The 22,256-nt window shown below is 38.4% G+C and overlaps 1 protein-coding gene across 6 annotated transcripts in view; it reads left to right on the plus strand.

Annotated features, from left to right (window-relative positions):
* Cacnb2 (calcium voltage-gated channel auxiliary subunit beta 2) overlaps positions 1–22,256 on the plus strand; it is a 374,901-nt gene that overhangs the window by 338,293 nt on the left and 14,352 nt on the right. For 4 of the 6 annotated variants that reach the window (XM_004645193.2, XM_004645194.2, XM_023705441.1 and 1 more), the window contains 4 exons: positions 10,339–10,461; positions 11,990–12,126; positions 14,893–14,969; positions 20,131–20,264. In XM_004645193.2, the coding sequence (XP_004645250.1) occupies positions 10,339–10,461; positions 11,990–12,126; positions 14,893–14,969; positions 20,131–20,264 (471 nt within the window). Of the gene's footprint in view, positions 1–10,338; positions 10,462–11,989; positions 12,127–14,892; positions 14,970–20,130; positions 20,265–20,402; positions 20,423–22,256 lie in introns of all 6 variants that reach the window. The other 2 variants (XM_004645196.2, XM_004645200.2) reach the window with 1 other exon arrangement.

Raw genomic sequence — 22,256 nt, forward strand, 5'->3', positions numbered from 1 at the left:
CTAACAATCTCTGAATAAACAAACCTATTTATTTTTATTTTTAAATTTAGTTTTATTTTATTGAGGAACAAATATCAATGAGAAAGTTTCAAAACTGATTAATAGGACAGTTTCAATAATTAATATATTGTGCATTGTTATCTTCTTAGTGTTTATCCATAGTACAAGATGCAGACAGAATATCCTGTCCAGTCATATCCAACCTCCACTAAGGTACTCTAAATAAGTTGAAGCTGATACTTCTTAGATTTGTACCCAAAAGCCAGTTGCTTTGTGAAATCTTGACTCACAGTAGACCATAGGGGAACTGTACATCCTCTAACTTGATTGATGATGCTTGGGAAAATATTTGGCCACCTTGGACATTTAAAGTCGTTACAAGTTATTATCAGAGTTCATGTGCGGGTGTTTGAATAACTGTGTCTGAAAGTACAAGCCAGTCATTGATGAGTGTCTGTCATTTGGAATTAACTTCTATCTGTTAACCTGATTTCTGCCTCCCTGTGTGTCCCAGCAGAGAAAAAGACAAAGCTTTAGGAGAAAGTGTTGCAACACTTAAGGAAGTGTGGCCACAAAGGTTTTAAGAGTTTCTAGGGAGAGAGACTATGTGGCTAGATAGGTTCTTATGTATGGAACTTTTCACCCACCACTCTGTGTTCTAATTGATCCCCTCCAAAACAGTTTGTTTAGATTTTAGGGATACTCTGCTCAGGCTGGGGTGGGGGGACTAAAAAACAAAATAAATACCAAAGCAATGTGAAACAGTTGGTAATACAAACATCCCAATTTGCACAACTTTTCTTCACTAGAACTCTGTGAACTTACTTAGCTAAGATCATAGCTGCTGGAGCAGAAATAAAAGCAAAGATTACTGAATTAACACAAAATATAATGTGTCTGCCCATATTTGTCAGCATGTACTTTGCAAAGGCTTTCCTTGCATTTGTTTAGAATGCATCTTTGGAAATTCTTTGCAGTGTGTAATTTTCTAAATAAGGACGGAATAGGCATTTTGTAACAGTTTAAATGCCAAGCAGTAGTTTAAAAATACTATTCTTGATTCCTTTTAATTCTTCTATTCACATCCTTGTGATAGACTACAAATCTGCATGGAACCATGGTGGCAAAAGTGAAAGCATTCAGTGTTTGTGGATCAGGCCCTGCAGAGAATGCAGCCTCTGGTAGCTACAGAGATGTGAACTATTTGTCAATCTTTGTGCTGGTTCCAACACTACCGGTTTTGTAGAAGCAAAATTCTGAAGTCCTCAACATTTCTGCTTCCTTTTAAAGATTTTTTGAGGTGCTCTTTTGGATTCTCTTGAGATTTCATATGAAGAACACAGTGTCTTCTTCCATCAAAAATTCATTGGGATTTCTAATAGAAATTTGTTAAATCTGTCTATAACTTTGCATAACAGTAAATATTGTCATTAAATTTTTTTAAAAAGGGGGCTGGGAGATAGCTGAGCAACATAAACACCTGCCTGGCAAGTACAAGGTCCTGAATTTGATCCCTGGTATGGAAAAATAAAAAGAATAAAGAATAAAAATGAGGTAATATGGGGCTGGAGAGATGGTTCAGTGGTCTAAAGCACCTACTTGGAGCAAGCTTGGCAAAGCACAAGGACCGCGGTTTGATCCCCCAGCACCACATGCCAGCCAGCTGCGCCCCCTGGTGGGCTGAGCTGGCCACACACACACACACACACACACACACACACACACACACAATAAATAAATGTTAAAAAAATTAAAAAAAATGAGGTAATAACCTTTCAACATTCTACTTAGTGCAATTTTAGGCTTTTGAACTTTACAAAAAATAGAAACAGTGTTAGGGCAAGTAGATAAGACACTAGCAGATAAGCACACACGGTGTGAAGCTGCTGAAGAGCTGCACGCCACATCCAAGCCGAGAAAGCCCACCAGGACAGGAGAGCTCCCCAGCGACTCTCGCAGCCACACTTCTCAATCATTTACAGATCTTCATCTGTGTAGGCAGAGTACATTCCACCAGGGCCGCCAGGGCTCAAAGAAGGAAACCCTGTATCCTATGCTGTTCTGGCTTTTCGACTGTGCAGTGATGGATTTTAAATAAAACAGGCAAAGTCCATGTGTGTTCGTTCAGATGATGAGCACATTTTACTGACAACTGCTTAGAATTTTTGTGTTCTCTGAAAAAGTATATAGGAATTTGGGATAAAGAAAAATTTTTGCTACTAAGGAGTTTGATATGAAAACAATATAGGTGAAGACACTAGAAATGTAAGCCATCATATTCATCTCATGGAAGTAACCAAATAAAAAGGTTTGGTTTTCTTTCACAAGCCTGAAGTAAAATTAAAGTATAATCAATGTATGTGACTTATACCATTTGATTCCAAGTAGCTTGCAAAATACTGCTGTTGTGCTTGGTGAGAAAATTAATAGTAAAGTTAAATGTGAAGTTTTGTTCTCCATAAGATGTCGCTATACCTGAAAATTCCTTCACACTTCCCTCAAACAAGATACAGACATTTAACAACTCAGAATAAATAAATTGGAGCCCTTTCTCCCAGTATTGGTTTCTTTTCTAGTGGCCTAGAGAAAGACTGTACCCTAGAAGAGGCAGGGAAAGGAAGGCCATATGCACTTACTGAAGGACAATACTGCATTAAAGGACAAAAGACTTTGCTGGAATTACATGTAGCTTCACGTCTCTACTTTGTAGGGAAATTTGGCACTTGGTAACTTTCTCTGTGGATGTTTTGTTTTTCTAATGACTGGTCCATTAGGGGTTGCATAATAGAATGCTACAGGCTGAGCATTTTATAAAAAGAAATTCCTCACAATTGTGGAGGCTGAAAATTCCAAGGTCAAAAACTTGGTGTCTGGTGAGGGCCCCCTTCCTGGTCCCTAGACAGCTGTCCTCTGGCTGGGTGGCAGGGGAAGCAGCGTCCCATGGCCTTGTTCACTAAGGTCACTAATCCTCTTCACGTAAGTCCCACTCTCATGACCTAGTCACTTTCCACACTAGGAATTACAGTGTAACATGCACATGTTGACAGGCATGAACATTCAGTTTAAAACAACTAATAGTTAATCCTTTGCATACCTCAGATGACCTCAGATCCAACGTGGGAAAGTATAGTGGTACATTATGGTATCTGTCATTATTACTCTAGTTCACTTTACCTAGTAGAATATTGAGCCCCATTTTAAACAATACTTTGATTTCTGTATTTATAAACAGAACTTTTAGTTTTGCTTTCAAATAAGCTCCTTAAGGATATTCTATTATTCTGTGAATTATTCACTTCATAAAAATATGTTTTCAAACAATTGTCAAAGGAAAAAGACAAAATACATCTGTAGAAAGATAAAACAATATGACTGATCGGTAAACTGTTTATTTTCGACAATTTTTGTTATGTTCATTTAAGTTTGTAAATAATTTTTTTACAACGTGCAATCTATTAATCTCATGTTACATATTCATTTCAGAAACATTTTTCTAAAATTCTGTCTACATCTCATACCTTTCACATTTCAACATTTGTCTACAATTTTTAATTTGCTATATAATTATTGATTTTCAGAAAGTTAAATGAGTTAAAAAAGATAAAACAAATTTTTTAATTTTTTTGTTTCATATAACTTTGGCTCACTTTCTGTTGTGTAAATTCAGCGGCTTATACAATGCTAAGATGTCAATTTTCATTTAAAATACCCCGTTGCTTAATTCTTAGCTACTTTAAATACATGAAAACTTGCATTTACGTATATGCACATTAATTATACAATAAAATGCTCATCAGGCCAGCCTGGTTTCTATGGCAAGTTAGCCTTTTATAACAGAACCTTAGACTAGTAACTGGATGAGTGCCAGACACTCGATTCCTCTAACAGGAGTCAGTTACTATTGCATACCTAGCACTATGGGAAATACTTGGGAGACTGAGATAAAAAATAAATAGAAATATAAACCACTCTCTTGAGAAGGGCATATAATCTATTTCAGAGATTAATTCAGGAACATGGAGAAAAGATATATATATATTTCCCCTCCCCCCAAAGCAAGATGGGGAATGTGGTTTCAAAGCCTTGATACCACAGTGAAGGGTTATGCTTTTCACTCCATTACCTGCATAATGCTGTTTGCTGAATTCAGGCATGATATGGTTAGCTTTATAAATCAATGATCTTACCTCCTCCAGGACTTTTAACACTGCCAGGCAAACCAATCATCCTTCCTTATCCATGCAATCTTTCCCATTCTTAGGTGACTGCATCGCATTGTCTCCTCCTTCACAAGCCTCTGTACCTCTGTCCCTGCTCTTGCTTCCACCTTCCTGCTCCATTACACACCTGAGACAGAGGCTACTCCCTCCCCTCACTGACAGACCTGTCTTACATTTTGCCTCTTTGCCTTTATCCAGAGTTGAGCTCTTTTGCCTTTAAAGCTGTGTTGTCTACTTGTGTACTTGATTCCACTGTGTCCTGTCTCAAATAGGGACACTGTTCCTGCAATTCTGTCTTCTCACGTGCCTTTCTTCTCTACTGGAACATTTCCCACCAACAAGCTGTTATTTCTCCTACTTTAAAACACACACACACACAAAAAAATGCATCACTTTCTATGCCATTTCCACTTTCTTTCTCCTTGTAGCAAAATTCCTTGGAAAAGTGTCTGTACCTATTGGGTCTAATTCCTCTCTCTGTATTTTTTCTTCATTGCACTAGGCCTTGTATTTTCAACAAACTACCAACAGTCACTCCTGGGTTATGAAGTCCACATGGCCCTTGCTGGCCTTCATCTTCTTGACCTAGTAGCAATACTGGACACAATTAATTGCTTCCTTCTCTTGGAAAAAAAATTTTTCTTCTTGCCTTCCTAAAAACCATAGCCCATGCCAGTGATGACAAACCTTTTAAAGCTTTTAATAACTTTGTTTTGAGATGAGATCTTCCTAAATTCCTAAATCTTCAACCTGTGATTCTTACTCAGCCTACTCAGTAGTAGGGATTATAGGTATGCCTGCCTGGTGAGTTTCATCCACCCTTTAACTACTGTGACTAATACTGCTATAACATAAATTACAAATATCAAAACACAAAAAAAGCAAGCAAGCCAGTTAGCTAGTTTTTAATGTTATACACAACCCTCTGCTGCACAACAATGGTGGTGCTATAGGTTCACATCACTCATATATGTAGTTATTCTCTTTACTGTAGATAATCCTGAGCCTCTTTGGGTGGTTAAAAAGCCCCCATGTGTGTCTGTTTCCTTGGTGCTCTCATCCAACTTGTGACTTTCAACACCTCAGTGTGGGTAATATTTAATGACCTTCTGTCTAGCCCAGTTCTCTTGCCCACATTTCCAGATTCTGAGCACTCTTCCAAACTCTACCCAGATGTTTCAGACAATCTCAAATTTTACATATTCACTAGAACTTCTAATTTCTACCTTCTGATATCTAAGCCTTTCTGATATCACTTCATGAGTTCTCCATCCTTCACACTGCTCAGATCCAAAGCATTTGGTCCCTTGGTTTTTTGTTTTGTTTTGCTTTTTAAAATTTTGAGGCAGGGCTTGCCAAGTCACTAGATTTCCTGTGCTGGGTTTGCATTTATAATCCTGCTTCAGCCTCTCGCTGTGCTGGGTTTACAGGTGAACACCACCTCATCCAACTTTCATTCTGCTTTTTAATGGTAGTTATTATACCACTAACATATTTGTTGTAAACTTAAGTGTCGTAAACAATGGATTGTGTCTGTTTGAATGACTGGTTTCATGACCAACTCATTAGGTCACTGTTTAGGAGGAAAGCTAGAAATAGTAGCATGTATTTAAAATTATCTGCTTATTCTACTTCATGACCAAAGGTGTTTTCAAAGCTAATTATCTTCTACTTATAATAACAATGTGTTTAACAAACTAAACTATGATGATACAAGAAGGCTACAAGGAAGTAAGAATTGCTTGCGGCATAATCTTTAAATAAATCTCTAGTAGGCTTCACAGACCAGGCCTTTGACTAGTGAATTGAGTTGCCTTTGGATGTGAGAGAAAACAAGTCCTGTGGCCACAAAGCTGTTCAGGTATCACCCCAGTCTGCCAGACTGACTCTTGTCACATGCGTATTTGCTAAGGATTGGGTCTTGGCACCTGTCTCTAGGCAGAGTATAGCATATGGCACTGTGACTGAAGAGAGAGTAAGGGTTAGGAGGCCTGAATCAGCAGATGTGGGTGAAAGGCAGGAAGTCTGAGGGACATGAACAGATGCTCACCTTCAGGCCAGAGTGTGCTAACACTGGAATCCTGGTGAGGAGGAAGAAAGTGATGAAACCAGGCAGCAGGGACCTTTTCCATTTTCAAAGTGATTGAGTGGCTGTATTTGGAAGTAGTTATCTATCAGAAGTACCTATACTAAAAGGTCTAAACTGAATTTTAAAAAAATGTTGGGAACGATTGCAATGGAGCCACACTCAAGGAAGCCAAGAACTCCATGGATAGCTGTGGAGGGCGCTCAGCCGGTCATCCACAGCTATTTGGGCAGAGGTATTTGGAGAATACATTTTGCAAAGAACAATCATCTTGTCAAACAAAGCTATAATGTCACCAGAAGAACTTTAAGGCTAGTTAAAAATCCCGAAGGTTAATTCAGGAAACATTGTACTCTTGGGAAGTTTGCAGGATCTGATCTGATCTTCAGAACTCAGAAGGCTATGCCCCTCCCCAAGATCTCCCTGTGACAGGGCCTCCTGCGGCACTTTTAGAAGCCATGAAACCATGTATATTTTAATGTCTCCATTCTTACTGCTTAAAATGAGCTCCACAGCTTGCAAAAATGAGATCCAAAGAAAGAAAATATATAGCTGATCATGATTTGACACTGCTGATTTAATGGACCTCAAATTGATTAAAGTGTGTGATCTTTATAATGAATACCTATAGTTTCAAAAGGTGAAATTCTTTTAGTATGAGACAGCAAGGCAGGCTTGGGCCTGTGTATTTTCTTAAATCCACCACAACTGTTTTTGAGCATTCTGTAAAATATAACTTCGGGTCTTAAAAATTTCATGCATGCATAAAAATGCTCCATAATTAGCACTAATGTATCTATAAGTGAAAAGCAGTCTAGCTAGAAGTGATCTGTCTGTCTGTCTGTCAGCCTAGCTATACAGGAGGCTGAGGCATTAGGATTACAAGATTGAAGCCAGCCTGGACAACTTAGCAAGGCTCTTGTCTCAAAATAATGGCTGAGAATGCAGAACATTGGAGTGGTGTGCATGAGGGCCTGGGTTTAGTCCCTTGTACAGCCAAGAAAAAAGAAAAAAAAAGAGGGCTGAGATTACAGCTCAGTAGCATAAGCTGGATTTCCGGTACTGGGGGGGTGGGGGCGGGAGCAGTCATGCTGAAAGGGCTCCAGTTTTGGAATGAGAGGGTTGTATTTAAAGATTCCTTTGCTTATAGCCTGGGAGAACTTTTTAAAATCTAAGCTTTCTTATCTGGGAAAAATAGTGGGGAGTAAGTTAAGCGCAACAGTCTATGCACGACAGCCAGCATGTTGCTCGCCGCTTGGCAGATGCTTCGGAAGGCACAGCTTGTGTAAGTCACATTGGGGGTGAAGAACCTGGAAGAGAGGAATAAAAGTATCTTAACATCTGTATCATGCACTCATTCTCTTCTCAGACATCTTAATGAAACAGACCGAAGACACTGGGGGGAACAAGACATGGCCTTAATGTTGTTAAAGTACTTCAACTTTATTGTCTGCGTAACGAGATGCTATTCTCCTATAAATCTGTACTTATTATCTTGATAACCTGTTCAGGTTGACTCCATGGATGATGTATAGCAAATGTATTCTTTTTTTAACTTTCTAATAAGTTTATTTTTCATTCTGTAACAAGGGGTGGGAGTGGGGGGTCAAGGGCCGGCAAGATAGCTTAGCAGACTAAGTGCAGCGACCAGAGTACATGCTGTGCTGGCCCCAACCCCAGGGCACGCTGGGTTGGCGGCTGAGTCCAGGCATGGTGGCGCGTGCCTATTATCCCAGCACTGGGGAGGCTGCAAACAGGAAGATCACTAGAGTCTGAGCTGCAGAGTGAGACCCTGTACCAAATACATTAAAAAAGTGGGGGTGGGGGAGTCAGGAAACATGGATGATTTTTTAGTCACCCTTTAGCTATGTAGCATCTGCCCATATAATAGAAAGAGGGTACCTAAAAAGGAATTGGTCCTTTTCACCTTGGCACACGACAGTGATTAGCAAAAAAAACTTTACAATTAAAGAGAACATTGTAAACAAAATGAACAGTTTTAGAAAACTTCACCTTTTCTCATATCCCAGAGAATATGAAAGAATAAACTGGAGTAAAATATCTTGGCTATGACATAATTCCCATGAATCCAATGGATGCTATTCAGCGGTGTTAAGTGATCCAAAGAGTGACTACACGAAGGAACTGATTTGCCCTGGGCCTACACAGATGAGAAATAAGCTGGGTGTGGTGATACACACCCATGGTCCAGCACTGGGGAGGACCAGGTGCAAGAAAAGAATATATGGTGAATTCAAGGCCAGTCTGAAATACACAGCAAGATCCTGTCTTTAAAGAAGAGAGAGGAAGAGAGAAGGGGAGGAGAGGGGAGAAAGTGGGATGAGAGAGTGAGAGAGAAAGAAGGGAATATGGGAAAGCACTTATTTATATGTAACTTAAGTATTTTAGCAAAACGTATCACAGAAAAACACTATTTTTTAAAGTGGGTAAAAGTAAATATATTTTGATTTTAATTCTGGGGAAAAAAACTGTGTTTAAGAAAATTCCAAAGAAAACATGGAAATACCATCAAGATTTCTAATGTTAAAACTATGAGCTATGATTATGGGGTACTGGACTCTTTTTGAATATTTTGCTGTTTACACACCTATAATATTCAATAACGGAACTTAGAAAAAATGGGGTATACCTATGAATGTCCATTTTGTATCTGTGTATTCAAAGTGGTTGGGATAGATATATAGTTGCATTCTCTTAATGAATAGAATGATTTGTTCTAATGGTGTTTATAAATAGGATCACAAGTCCGCATCTTGTACCGCAATTAACCACTAAGAAGAATATATGCAGTGTATTATTTGTTGAAACTGTACTTCCGATTTGATTTGAAACTGTCTCATTGCTGTTTATCAATAAAACTTTGAAAAAAACAAACAAAAAAAACCTATGAGCTATGTATGTTATACGTTATATAATATATATAGTGGCTATACAATACATGTAAGATCTGTGTGTGTCTGTGAAGTTCGCACATAAGGTGCAGTGCCTTTATATCATTAAAATTGTGATGAATATCAAGAACTGGTATTCAAATAGTAAAATATACTTCACCCCCACCGCGCTTTCATGAGGAACTCGGTCTTCCCTTACCAGTCTACAGACTGGATGGGCCCAAGTAACCTGAGACGTCTTAGCTCAGTCTCCATCCAGACAGCAGTAAGGGGAACAAACTAACTCCAGATGGTGTCAAAATGAAAATGGCTTTTCTCTTTCTCCCCCCTCCCCCCTGGTCCTCCCCGGCAGGTCCAAGCGAGGAGCTCATGGATGATGGAGACTGTTCACAGGAAATGCATTCACCCCTAATGTACAGAACAAATGTGTTAGAACAGTTTGTCTTTTCACTGTTTCTGAGCTCTCTCACTTTTTCATATTTTGGATAAACACAGAATTGCCACGAGGACAGAAGCTTTTGTGCAAAATCTCAAAGAATCAAATAATGAAGGATACATGTAGCTTAATGGAGGAATTGAGGAGGAAAAATAATAGAATAAAAAGTCATTGCTTAATTCCCTGCAGCCAAAAATAAGTACTAAACTTGTAGAATGTATTCCTTCATTTTATCTTCATCCAATACAATGTGCCTTTAAGAATTACATCATTAATGTAAATAGAAGTCTAATTAAAATTAGAAGTCAGTGAGGTAGGGAGGCAATTTGTGTCTTTCCAACCTAAAACAGAGAATAAAAGAACCCTGGGTATGCATATCTGTGTTTCCTGATTTCTAGTAGCTACACGCTGTTCTGCTGTAAACACACAATTCAACAGTTCATCTTCATCTTCATTACTTGTAGTGCTTTCAAAGAGAACAATGGCCTTTTTCTAGTTCTGAAATGGGTGGCATGTGGCAGAACTACTTGATGCACTGTGAATACTAACGAGCTGTTTTGTGATAAAGAACCAATGTGGAAAAAAACAATAATTACAACAGTTTTTCAGTCAGTCTTTGTCTTTGAGCAGGGAAAAGGGAAGACTACTGTTTCCTTACTTCTTTTTCTTCCTTTTTTTCTTCAGACAAAACCTGTTGCGTTCGCAGTTCGGACAAATGTCAGCTATAGTGCAGCCCATGAAGATGATGTTCCGGTGCCAGGCATGGCCATCTCATTCGAGGCAAAAGATTTTCTGCATGTTAAGGAAGTAAGGAAAATGACTTCAGTTTCCCTCAGTATGAGGAGGTTTTTCACCTTGAAACATCATTTCTTATTTCTTACGGCTGTGAAACAGCATCATGTATAGCTGCAGTTGTATAACACACTATATCAGTGGCCCTCAACCTTTTCTGATATAAATATACATTTTTAAAGTAGAAAGGACTCATAGGCTTCTGGCAATAACTTCAGGGTTTTCTTGGGCTCTGTGGTTCAGAAATTGGGAATTATTAGAGTTGATGATCCTTTTTTATGCTTAACCTGTACTTTTTTTTTTCCCCTCCCATATTTAACCTTGATTGTGTAGTTTTCCTGATGTCTGAAGTTTTGCCAGCTGGGGGAGGGGGGTTAGTAAAATGTAGAATCCATGACTCTTCTCTCTGCTGACAATGTCTAGACTCTGACTACTGGTGCCCTTTTTTCTCCTCAAATGCTGAATATCTCCAATGAAAGAAAATGGTAGTAATTGGAGTCAATGAGGCAAGAAATCAATCCCAGAAAAATTCCTTTTCCCCATGCCATAATTCTCTACCCTTCAGTTAACAATGACACAATCTGTAAGTTGGGAAAATTCACCCTGTTTTTGTTTGCAGTCAGTATGTGTCAAATGTCTGCTGTGTGGAGCCCTGTATTGAGTGACACAAATTCCCTTGAAATAGTATTCTGTGTATGTGTGCATGAGTTCTTTTCTTGGCCCTGGAGGAACTTTTAACTGTAGCACCTTGGGGAGCGAGCAGTATGGCACAGGGAGCAACATGTACATTTAGCTGGGCAGTGCACGCAAGGCTGCGAAGAAAGCAAGCGATGATGCCAATTAACAGAGTCCACTATGCCATTAGAGTAATTTTTAGGAGAGTTTAAATACTGGCTGTATGGCAGAGAGAAAAACACTGTCAGAAGTGTCCAAGTCTCTGTAACAAGAAGCTAACATTAATAAGAGGGCCCTTAATGGCTGATTCTTAGAGGATGATCTCTTTTTACCATGGAAAAAAAGCAATGAATATTCTGTGCTCTGTGTAAGAACAGACTTACTCAAATGAAGAAAATAAAATTAAATCATATAGATTTAAGATAAATATTAGACCAGCAAGGGAAACTATTAACATCAACATAAATAAAAACCATCACATTATATAATTATAAAAGTCACAAAGGCAAGTTTTGTTCTAACACAAAATATTTTCAGGTAAATTTCAGGATTTATCTCTTAATACTTATAATTAATCAGATTAGATAAAGGGGAGAGACTTCTGTTCACAGTCTCTTGTAGAGCGGGCTTTTCTCCTCCTAGGGTCAGAATTTAGCCTAGCCCTAAAGACAACATGAGGACAAAGTTTTCTGTGGACTGCTGAGTACCCATATTTCATTTTTATATTATTAAATCCATGAACTGAGAGGTTTTTGAATTATGAGAGGCTGAGCTCACTGCAACTGCCAACTTCTCTCCAGTGAAAATAGTTAATTTGAAAAGATTTGAATTTCTGTGCACTGACTTTAATGTTTCATTTTCTGTTTAGAAATTTAATAATGACTGGTGGATAGGGCGATTGGTTAAAGAAGGCTGTGAAATCGGATTCATTCCAAGCCCAGTCAAACTAGAAAACATGAGGCTACAGCATGAACAGAGAGCCAAGCAAGGGAAATTCTACTCCAGGTATGAGAAAAATGTCAAAAGATCACGTAAGAGTTCAGATTACAGCAGCACTCACTCCTCAGCTGCTGTCTGCTCCGTCCTACAATCTTGATGGTGTGTTTGCAAGTAGATGGATCATGGGGTTTACTGACAACATCACAAAGCCTACATTTTTGAAACTTCATCCCAGTGTCTCATTTCCATCCCTTTTGGGAGGAATCAGATTAATTATGATCATTAATGAAAACAGCTAAGGTCATAGAATATTAAATTGCAGCTCCAGTGGAGAAGAAATTCTATAGTTGTAATCATTTGCTGAAAGTACTCTGGCACTGAACAGCTCTGGTGACTAATCCTAGTGTCTTTCGCTGCCCAGCATGACAAGGAGACATTTTAGGGATGACAGTTTTAGATAACACTGGCAAACAGAAAGTCTTGTCATCTATTAGTTTCCATTTGACCTGAGAGACTCAATTTTTCAGTTCTACCTGTTAAGTACTCAGACTCAGCCAAACTATTAAATAAGTTAAAATTCCCTTTGCACATAGTTACTAGGTGAGTAATGTAATTGTCTGCAGCGGAATAACCCTTCCTAGGTGGCCCGAGGCTGTTTACCTTTCATGAAAGACTAGGAGAGCCACTCATACCTGTAGTGAATTTTAAACTGAACTCTATGCAGACAAGTTCAAGGAGGTGGCATGCTTCTCCTTCCATCAAAGGATCAAATACAGACAAGGTTTTTCTTTAATGTTATATCTTGTTTATATTTGTTCCTTGCTCAATGGTACTATTCTTTGTTAGCAGGGATTTTTTTTTTTTTCGAGTTTCAACAAATGAAACAGAATATGTGCTATGATTTGGAATTCCTCATTAACTAACATTTTATAATTGCTAAGCTCCTAAGATTTCATAACTTGCCAGTAGAGGTGGTGCACATCTGTAATCCAAGCACTCGGGAGGCTGAGGCAGAAAGACAGTGGTGAGTTTGAGGCCAGCCTGCACAGGTTTTTGCATCTGTCTCCTAACAATCAATCTTGCAGTTTTTAAACTTCTGATAGATCCATTATAAAACCTGGCTGGAATCAGAGGAACATTTAAGGATTTGACACCTTTATAGAATTAAAAGTTAATGACAAATCTGTATCATGAACATTTTAACTACTAGCAAGTTTCTCTCTTGATTTTATACAACTCAGGTAGTATTCTTACTATAAAATTAAAAAAGAATATAAATGCAAAACCATGCTTGAGCTGAAATTAGACTTATACTTTAGAAAAAGGAAAATGAAAACACTTCTGAAAGAAAATGTTTTGATCCCAATGTGTCCTTTAATAACTGTACAGATTAACGTCACAGTTTATTACACCTATTGTCTTTATTATATGAATATATTTTTAAGAACCTAAAAAAGATATAGGGCCTTCTTGTTAGCTATTTAATAGTTTTCACATTTGTTTCTGTTAAAATGCTACAATAATAGCAATATAATTCAGCCTTTCAGATAGCAGAACTTACAGTTTCACACTAATATTTACCTAAGTAGGAATATTCCTCTTTGATGCATATATACTGTGAAAGATTCTCTCATACACCCTGGTTTACCCAGGATAATAACCAGGCAGCAGCCATCTTGCCTGAATTCTGTGACATTCTTTTAAGAGATTCCTTGACATCACAATGTGTGATGGAACCATTTAGTTATATGTAGCCCCCTCATACTCTGGTGAAAACCAGAAATGCTGTTGTTCTGGGACTAATTCCAAAGATGCTAAGCACAACAGCAAACGTGAATGTTAACTGCAGTTCTGAACTATATGCTCTCCTGATCATTTCTGGATGAAGCAAGCTTAGTCTTCCCTGTCAGTGATGCCCGAGATGCACTCTGGGTACTATCTGTTGGTTAAATTGTGATATATCCTGCTTTTGTGTTTCTTATATGCCTTCAGTGTTAGCAAGTTTTGGTGCTGCTGTTTTTCTTTTTTAATTAAATGATATTTATTGGTACATTTTAGATAAACATAATGATCACAATCATTATAGGGTATTTGTGCCTGGACACGACATAACTTGATTCCTTTTTCCCCCATTCTCTTACTTCCCTTCATCACCTCACCTCTCCTCACAAAGCTGTTTTCATTTTATGCTTCTCATTTTTTTCTTTCCTTTCTTGTCTTCTTCCTTCCCCCTGCCTACTGTTATGTTTTTGTTTTACAGGCTGCCATGAAAGTTTAAATATTTTCAGTTTTAGCATATTAGAAATGATCAAGTTAAAACAAAGAAGCTGAAAACAATAAGTTTGGGTATTAGCCTCAAGGTTCTGTGTACACTGTCTCAACGGGCCTCTAGGAGAAAAGGCAAAGGAAATCTCTGTTTAGCCTTCTGTATCTGGACAGAAAACTAAAGGCTGCAGAAGTTATCCAAGTTTTCTTCCATTCTCTCAATCTCTTTGAAACTTGAGACTCACATTTGAGAACAGTGACTACCACACAGCTGTGTCTCCAGTACCCCAGAAATTTCCATCACAACATTACTGGTTGCTTCCTTCTAAGAAAGATAAACTTAGTGTTGAATTAAAAACAACGAATTGGGGCCAGGGAGATGGCTCAGTGGAATAAGCGCTTCCCTGGCAAGCGCAAGGGCCTGAGTTCAATCCCCGGTTCCGCCAAAAAAAAAAAAAAAAAAAATAAATAAATAAAAACAACGAATTATCAGGCTTATTGAGCAATTCACATATGCTTGAACCAGAAATAGGAATCAGATTTAATCTGCTTTTTGCTTTACTACAGTAAATCAGGAGGAAATTCATCGTCCAGCTTGGGTGACATAGTACCTAGCTCCAGAAAATCCACACCTCCATCATCTGGTAAGTTGACCATCTGTGCTGAACAATACATGCTGCATTTCACGCTTTCCCCGGTCTCAGCCCTGTGCGCTTACACAGATGAAAGGGCTCTGTAAATCTTACAATGTTGAAATGTTATTAAATAAAAATGTCCTCCCAGAATTAGCAAAAACATGGCATTTTTTTTTTTTCTGGCTTTAAAGGCACAAATAATAAGGAAGTATGGCAATATGTTTACTCTAAGTTGCTGTAAATGATCAAAGTAATACATGTAACTTCCTGTTTTATTCCCAGTCCCTTCCATGGTGCCTCACACCTGTCACAAGCCATAAATGGCTGAATGCCCACCAAAGACTACAGTGCAACGTGAGGTATAGGCTGGAAGGTGAAATAAAAAAGAGAAGTGAGATTTGCACTTAGGAAGGTGAGGAACGGAGAGTCACGTGATGCTGGACTGACTGGGCTGCTATCAGATACACCAGACAGGCTTTATGGAGGGCATGGACAATGCACAGAAAACTGAAAACAAGGGGCAGGGAGATGGCTCAGTAGAATAAGCACTTGCCTGGCAAGCACAAGAGCCTGCGTTCAATCCAAGGTTCCGCCAAAAAAGAAAATGGAAAACAAAACAAACAACCAGAAAGCACCGTGAAACAAGTAACTACTCCCAAAAAGCAGTAGGTTTTTGCTCAAGTCTGCTAGATAAAGGACACCCAGTAAATTTGAATTTTAAGAAAACAAATGATTCTTAGTGTAAGTACATACTGTATGGAAACTATACTAACCATGGACTAGACATACATTAAAAACTGTTTATCTGAAATCCACACTTCATAGCACTTTATTTGCTAACTGTGGCAACGCTAGTATTTTGTGTAGAACTTGGAATTTTTGCATAATAGGAAGCTACATCACCATACAAGTCTGTGATTATATCTTAGTTTGCCAAGAGATGTAATTGAGAATCACAGTAAGGGCTCAAGGATTGGCTGTCACAGGATCAGAGCAACAGGATTTCATATGTGATTACTGAGAGGCTAGAAGTAAGTCATGTGTCTGTGGAGAAATTAAGGAACTAGCCATACAGTCACTACTGTGTTTTACGAACAGGGTTCTTATATTCCTAATAACCGTACTTTACTCTTAAATGTTTACAGCCTTTATAAATCAAAGATTAGCAAGACTGTAGCAAACAGTAAAAACTGCAAGACTTTTTAAAGTGGACAAAATCTGAGCACAATACAAAATAAATTGGTTTAGGATACTTATGGACCTCAGAAACTGCAATTTTATAGCTTGGAGCAGTTGTAGGATGCTGAAAGTTAATAAAGTAGTGCACTCAAAGTGAAAATTGAAGCCCTGCAGCAATGATGTGAGGCTTACATCTTCCATGGATCACCGTTGAGCAAGTATTCCCTAAATGGACAAGGGAATGGCACCTAATCCTGCTCTTTTCAAATGTGTGAAGCTGTAGGGGATTCCTCTATGCACTACACATTTCCTATGTAGCCAGAAGTCCTGAGGGCTGTTATTAGGCTTAGACATCACATTGTGAGGCCCCTTCTGTGGATCACTAAAAATCTTCCACTCCTCTAAGCGTGCTGTGGTCTTCCAACTGGCTTAGTAGTATAATGAATAGAGGTACATAGATTTTGAAGAACAAATGAGTGAATATGTAAAAACATTTCAATTTGCCGTCATACATTTACCTTTGGTTAAAAAAAAAAAAAAAGAAAAAAGTTCCATGAAGAGTTAATAGAAAAGTTGTATACAGATTCAGAATTTAGAATAAATTCTCTGAATACCAAGAATAGAAAACACTTATGACTGGACGGATGGAGATTAAATCACCTGCAAAATGTGTAATATGCACATCTCCTCTCTAATAATTCTCATACAAAGAACTCAGCTGATCTAAAGGAAAACTTCAAAAATTTGGAGTGAAGCTCCCCCTCCACTTCCAGGGAGTAGGGATTGATCAGCAATTGTAATTTTTATCTTGTTTTCAAGAGGGTCTATCGGGCCGGGGAGATGGCTCAGTGGAATATAGGCTTCCCTGGCAAGCAAAAGGGCCTGAGTTCAATCCCCGGTTCTGCAAAAAAAAAAAAAAAAAAAAAAGGCAAGTTTCAAGAGGCTCTATCTATAATTTCCCCCACCCACTGCTAGACCAAGGAATATGAGTAGCTGATTGCCTGGCAAACACAAGATTCTGAGTTCAATCCCCGGTACTGACAAAAAAACAAAAACAAACAAACAAACAAAAAAAACACCAGAAATATAGCTGCATGTTCTGAAGGATTTGGGAAAGGAAACATTTCTGCTTTACTTCTGGGTAACCAACCAGCTGCATAACATGTACCCCATACCTGGGTACATGTGTACATGTCACCCCTGAACTTGGCTCCACTGAACCCAATCTCTAAGATTCAAGTTTAGATTTCAAAAAAACATTTCCAAGACAGACATAGACAGATGGATGCTAGTAATGAAAAATGGAAAAACTATTCCCAAATATGTAAAAATATTTTCTGCCAACTAAATACTAATTTTTGCTAAGGTATGAAAGTTTGAAATGAAAACTGGAAGTATCTTTCAGAAAAGAGATCATAAAGTACACTGAAGTCTGAAACAGAGTTCAATATTTATAAACTTTACTATTCCAGGAGTCTGTCCAACCTGGGTAGCCTGTTTCAGAAGGCCTTTGATGGTTACAGTGTCCCAACCCTTCTTTGGCAATGCTGAGTACTGAACTCAGGGCCTTTGCTCCAAGCTATACCCCTGTTTACTTTGGAACAGGCACTTGTTAAGCTGCCCAAGCTGGACTTAAAATTTGTGATCCTCCTTAGATACCCCACATACCCAATGCTAGGATTACAGCATGTGCCTGAGGGGCCTGTCCCTTGAACTGTGACCTTTATAAGTCCAAAAGAATAAAAAAAAAAAAAATACAAATATGTGGGAATTCAGGAGGGAAGCATTTAAAGATGGCTAAGACCTGTTAAGAACAATGAAATAATAACCCAGATTCCTGCTTCATGTCCAGTAAGGTGATAATGACAGGCTTCCTCGCTAGGATTTGGAAATAACTATTCCTCTTGAGATTTTCCCCCCCTCCCTCAACTGCCCCACTCTTCTTGGGCTAATGTGGTAAGCTCCATAAGGTAGTCTTCCTAGTGAGGAGTTGCCTATAATGTGGTATAAAAAGCCAAGATAGGTTTAAACCCCTTTTCATTTAGCCTGCACACTGCCCACTGAACATTTCAGCTCATCAGTATGCACAAGTGCAGCACAGCAAAGACACATTTAGTGGGTGAGCCTACCCAAACATGTGGAGCTAACTCAGCCTATTATCACCTTCACCTGGTGGGAAATGACAGGGTCTATTCTGCAAGCCAAGGCTGACATTTGCAGTATTGCGCAAACAATGCCAGGTATTCACTCCATCACAGGTTTTCAATCTAATCAAAGGAAAAAGAACAATTAAATATGAGTGCCTACTATACAAAAGATTGAATCATCTAATATCTGTAAGAGGGAAAATGAAAAAATACGATACCAGCCTGATGATTTCCTCACCCTTTGAAAGCATTAGAAAAGGATTCTGTGAGCACCAATTCAGCATGTGTACCGTGGGGAAGGGGAGCTGCGCTGCAGCACCAAGCTGTTATTCCAAGTGGTAACGTACTCCTTATGTCTGCTTGTACTGTGGTTTATGGTGTAGGGCTAACATGTAGCTAATGCTTCTCTAGGGTAAGCAAATTGTCTTTTCTCCCTGACCAAATCTTAAAAGTAATTTTCCAGCAACTCCAACACTATGACAGCACCCTAAATCTGGACCCTCCTGGGGATGCAAAAGGAACTTAAAGAGAGCACCTAGGTTGAGAAAGGCTCTTGCCAGGAAGGCAGGACTGCTCAGGAACAAGTATAGGACAGGAGACCCAGATTTGGAGCCCTGCTGCTGCTGCTGAACATTTGTCAAGAACAAGTCCTGTGTACTCTACAAGCTCACACCTTAACTCTTAAAAATAAAAGGATGAAGTTGATCTTTAAAGTACTTACATCTCTGATTTTACAGAGAAAACTTTCTAGTAATTGCCAAGTTGAAACATTTTATAAACTTCAAAATGAGATTATGTGGGTTTTTGTCACTGACCTTCTTTTGCTAGTACTAGAGACTGAACACAGGGCCTTCACACTAAGCTACATCCCCAGCCCTCTTTTATTTTGACACAGGATCTATTACCTCACTAAGTTGCCTAGGCTGGGTGCAAAACCCCTTATTGTCACCGAGCACTGGGATTACAGGCATATGCCACGATGCCGAGCTTCATGTACTATTTTCAGATACAAAGATTTCAAAGGTGAAAGCATGTCAAGCAACAAACCCGAAATCTTCATTTTACAGATGAGGAAATCAGTGGCATATTCTGTTGGGTTTTTAATGTCCCTTTACTCCGCTCTTATGACATCCAATAGTGTGATAAATCATCGAGGTTGTTTTCTATAGTTTTAATGGACTGACTTGATTAGATCCTGCGTTTTCCAATTAGTGTGTAATCAGGTCTCGCTGAGGGTATACATATCCTCTTGAAGTAACTTTAACCCCGTCCACCCAGGAATGCCCTCTCTGAATCACTTGCCTAGGGTATGGTTCCTTTATGTTACCTGGACCTGAGGATCTTCTATGCCCTCTTGCCCTCAAATGTCTGTTGCAATTTTAGCAAATTTTTCATATTGCCTTTATTTTCACACAGAATCAAGAAAGATGAGAAATCTGAGGCATACTGTGTTAAAAGTTTCTAATGCCTTCTGTCTAAAAGCTGGGCTTAGGTATTATACTAAGTGAAGCCAAGTGTAATGTATGGTACCTTTTCTACTGTTGATATGAAGAATATCAACATACTTGAAACTATAAATTAAAAATGTGCCTTTAATAATAGGAAATTTACATGAAATTGACTTGCTCAAGCAAACACCATGTGGGTAGCTTGCAGCTTTGTTAGATTTTGATTATAATGCATTAACATGTTGTATCTTTAGATTCTTTACTCTCTTGTATACTGTGTTAAACATTCATGACAGATCATTTACAGTGGTTAGTTCATTTGCTTTCATTTTCTTTATAACCTGTTTTTCCTCTCCTACCTACCTGATGATTTTTGAATTGTTTGTCTGTATATAGCTATAGACATAGATGCTACTGGCTTAGATGCAGAAGAAAATGATATTCCAGCAAACCACCGCTCCCCTAAACCCAGTGCAAACAGTGTAACGTCACCCCACTCCAAAGAGAAAAGAATGCCCTTCTTTAAGAAGGTAACATGAACTTCCCAGCTCCCATTGTCACCGCTCAACTGCACTGCGTCACATTTCTAGTCCTGCTGTCTGCGTCCTCTGACAAGCCAATAACATGCATGCTCTGTTATTCTTTGTTTCTTTTCCATGCTGCTGTAGCTAAGCAGAAGCAGAAATCGGTAAGTTTACATTAACATAAGCTGTGTTTATCCTGCCACTGGCATCATTAGCATTAATTCCCAGTTTTATGAAACAGTCATTTCCGTCCTAAGAAAAGAACCGATCAACAGCTAATTGAGTCCATGCATTTCAAATCAACTAAATTCAGTGAGTGACCTATTAAAATGTCATTACAGTACTTATCCTTTTTGATGGAATAATATCTACCATGAAGGGAATTTGTTTAAACATTCAAGGATTCCAACACGGACAACTCCATACAATGCACCTCATTGTGCATGCTTAGTTTGTCTTTGTTTTGTTTTTTTTTCCTCCAGAAATTTAACCTATAATCAAGCATATTAAAAATTATTAATTCTGATTTATGATATCCACATTCATAGCTTGTACTAAAAGAAAAAAATTATTCAATTTTTAGTCAGTATTTAAACTTCTAATCCACTAGGTGCAAAATCTACAGATGAGCAAGACCAGTGGAAAACTGCAGGCTTGTTTTGGCGGTTTACTGTGAGTTTTCCCTATTGTCATATATGAATACTCTCCCGATGTTCTTGCCTTCTCCATCAGTCTGATCTCAGCATCTCACCTGTTGGACAATGGTGCCGATGGCCATGGGTAGTGCCTTTGCCATTGGCCAAACAGATGCTACACACTGATGCTATGTGGCCCCCCACTGGAAACTACAGGGAGTCCCCAAGCTCTGTTTACACTAGATAGTCTGCTTCTTTCCACCTGTTTTGTATTTTCAAATCATTATTTTTAAAGAAACACCCTCCCCGAATTTTTTTCCATTTTTTTCCTTCTATATTTTGACTTTCCACAGCTATGATGCTCTTTTAGGCTCAAACTTTGTGATACCACCAAGTCCAGCACAATGCTAGGCATAGCCTGACATACCTAGGAAAGGTTAAGTCTACTCTCTGTCCCAAACTTTTCAATATCTTAAACTCTTTTCCCCAGCAAACAAGTATTTTTCTCTGTGGAACTCTACAGACATTAAATTCTAATCTTAAAATTTGTGACTTTTGTTCTTCAGAGAAGTTGTGTTTTAAGAAGGGAAGTCCTTAAGAAGAAGAGGCAAAATCTAAAACATCCGGATTTTTGCGTTAACACAGAAAGCCCAACAGTGCACCCATCTGTCTGACCATCTCTTTATCTTAGCTAGAGTACGCAAGAGAGTGACTAGCAGGGTGCCCATGGTTCAGAAAATCAGCATGGCTGAGTCGCTCTGGACTTTCCAGGGCAGAGACATTCACTCAAGCCACATTAATGAAGATACTGTTTGGAAGCTTGCTAACCCTTATGTTTCAAAACTTTAACAAGTCTATTATAATTTTTCTAACAGATAATTCAAACAAAATAGATATCAGAAAGGGTAGATGGAAAACAATGTCAGGATCAGTAGGGTACAAAACACCAATATTCCATCAAATAAGGTAATTTCTGTAGCTGCCCTATTGAGAAGCTGGCTACTAGCATGGGTAACCCTTTGCTTGTTGGCAGCCACAGGTGAAAGGAACTAAAAGACCTATCAAATAATGGGGCATGCAAGACTCAAAGATTTAAAATAAAATTTCTTGAGAGCTGTTATTAAAATGCATGCAATTTATATTCCTGATTATAATGGTGGAAAAGATATTCTTATACTTCATCGTTATAAGGGCTTGGCTTCTAAATATTTTCAAAATGATCTCAGGTGGTATATAATGTAATAATTGAATAAATATGCTTATGATGCCTTCGGCACTGGTATTCATTCTTGTTACTGATTATGTGCTAAACTTCAACACAGAGCTCAGAAAAAAAAAAAAAAAAAAAAAAAAAAAAAAAAAA

Source organism: Octodon degus, unplaced genomic scaffold, assembly GCF_000260255.1.
Source record: "Octodon degus isolate 3935 unplaced genomic scaffold, OctDeg1.0 scaffold00220, whole genome shotgun sequence".
Taxonomy (NCBI): Eukaryota; Metazoa; Chordata; class Mammalia; order Rodentia; family Octodontidae; genus Octodon; species Octodon degus.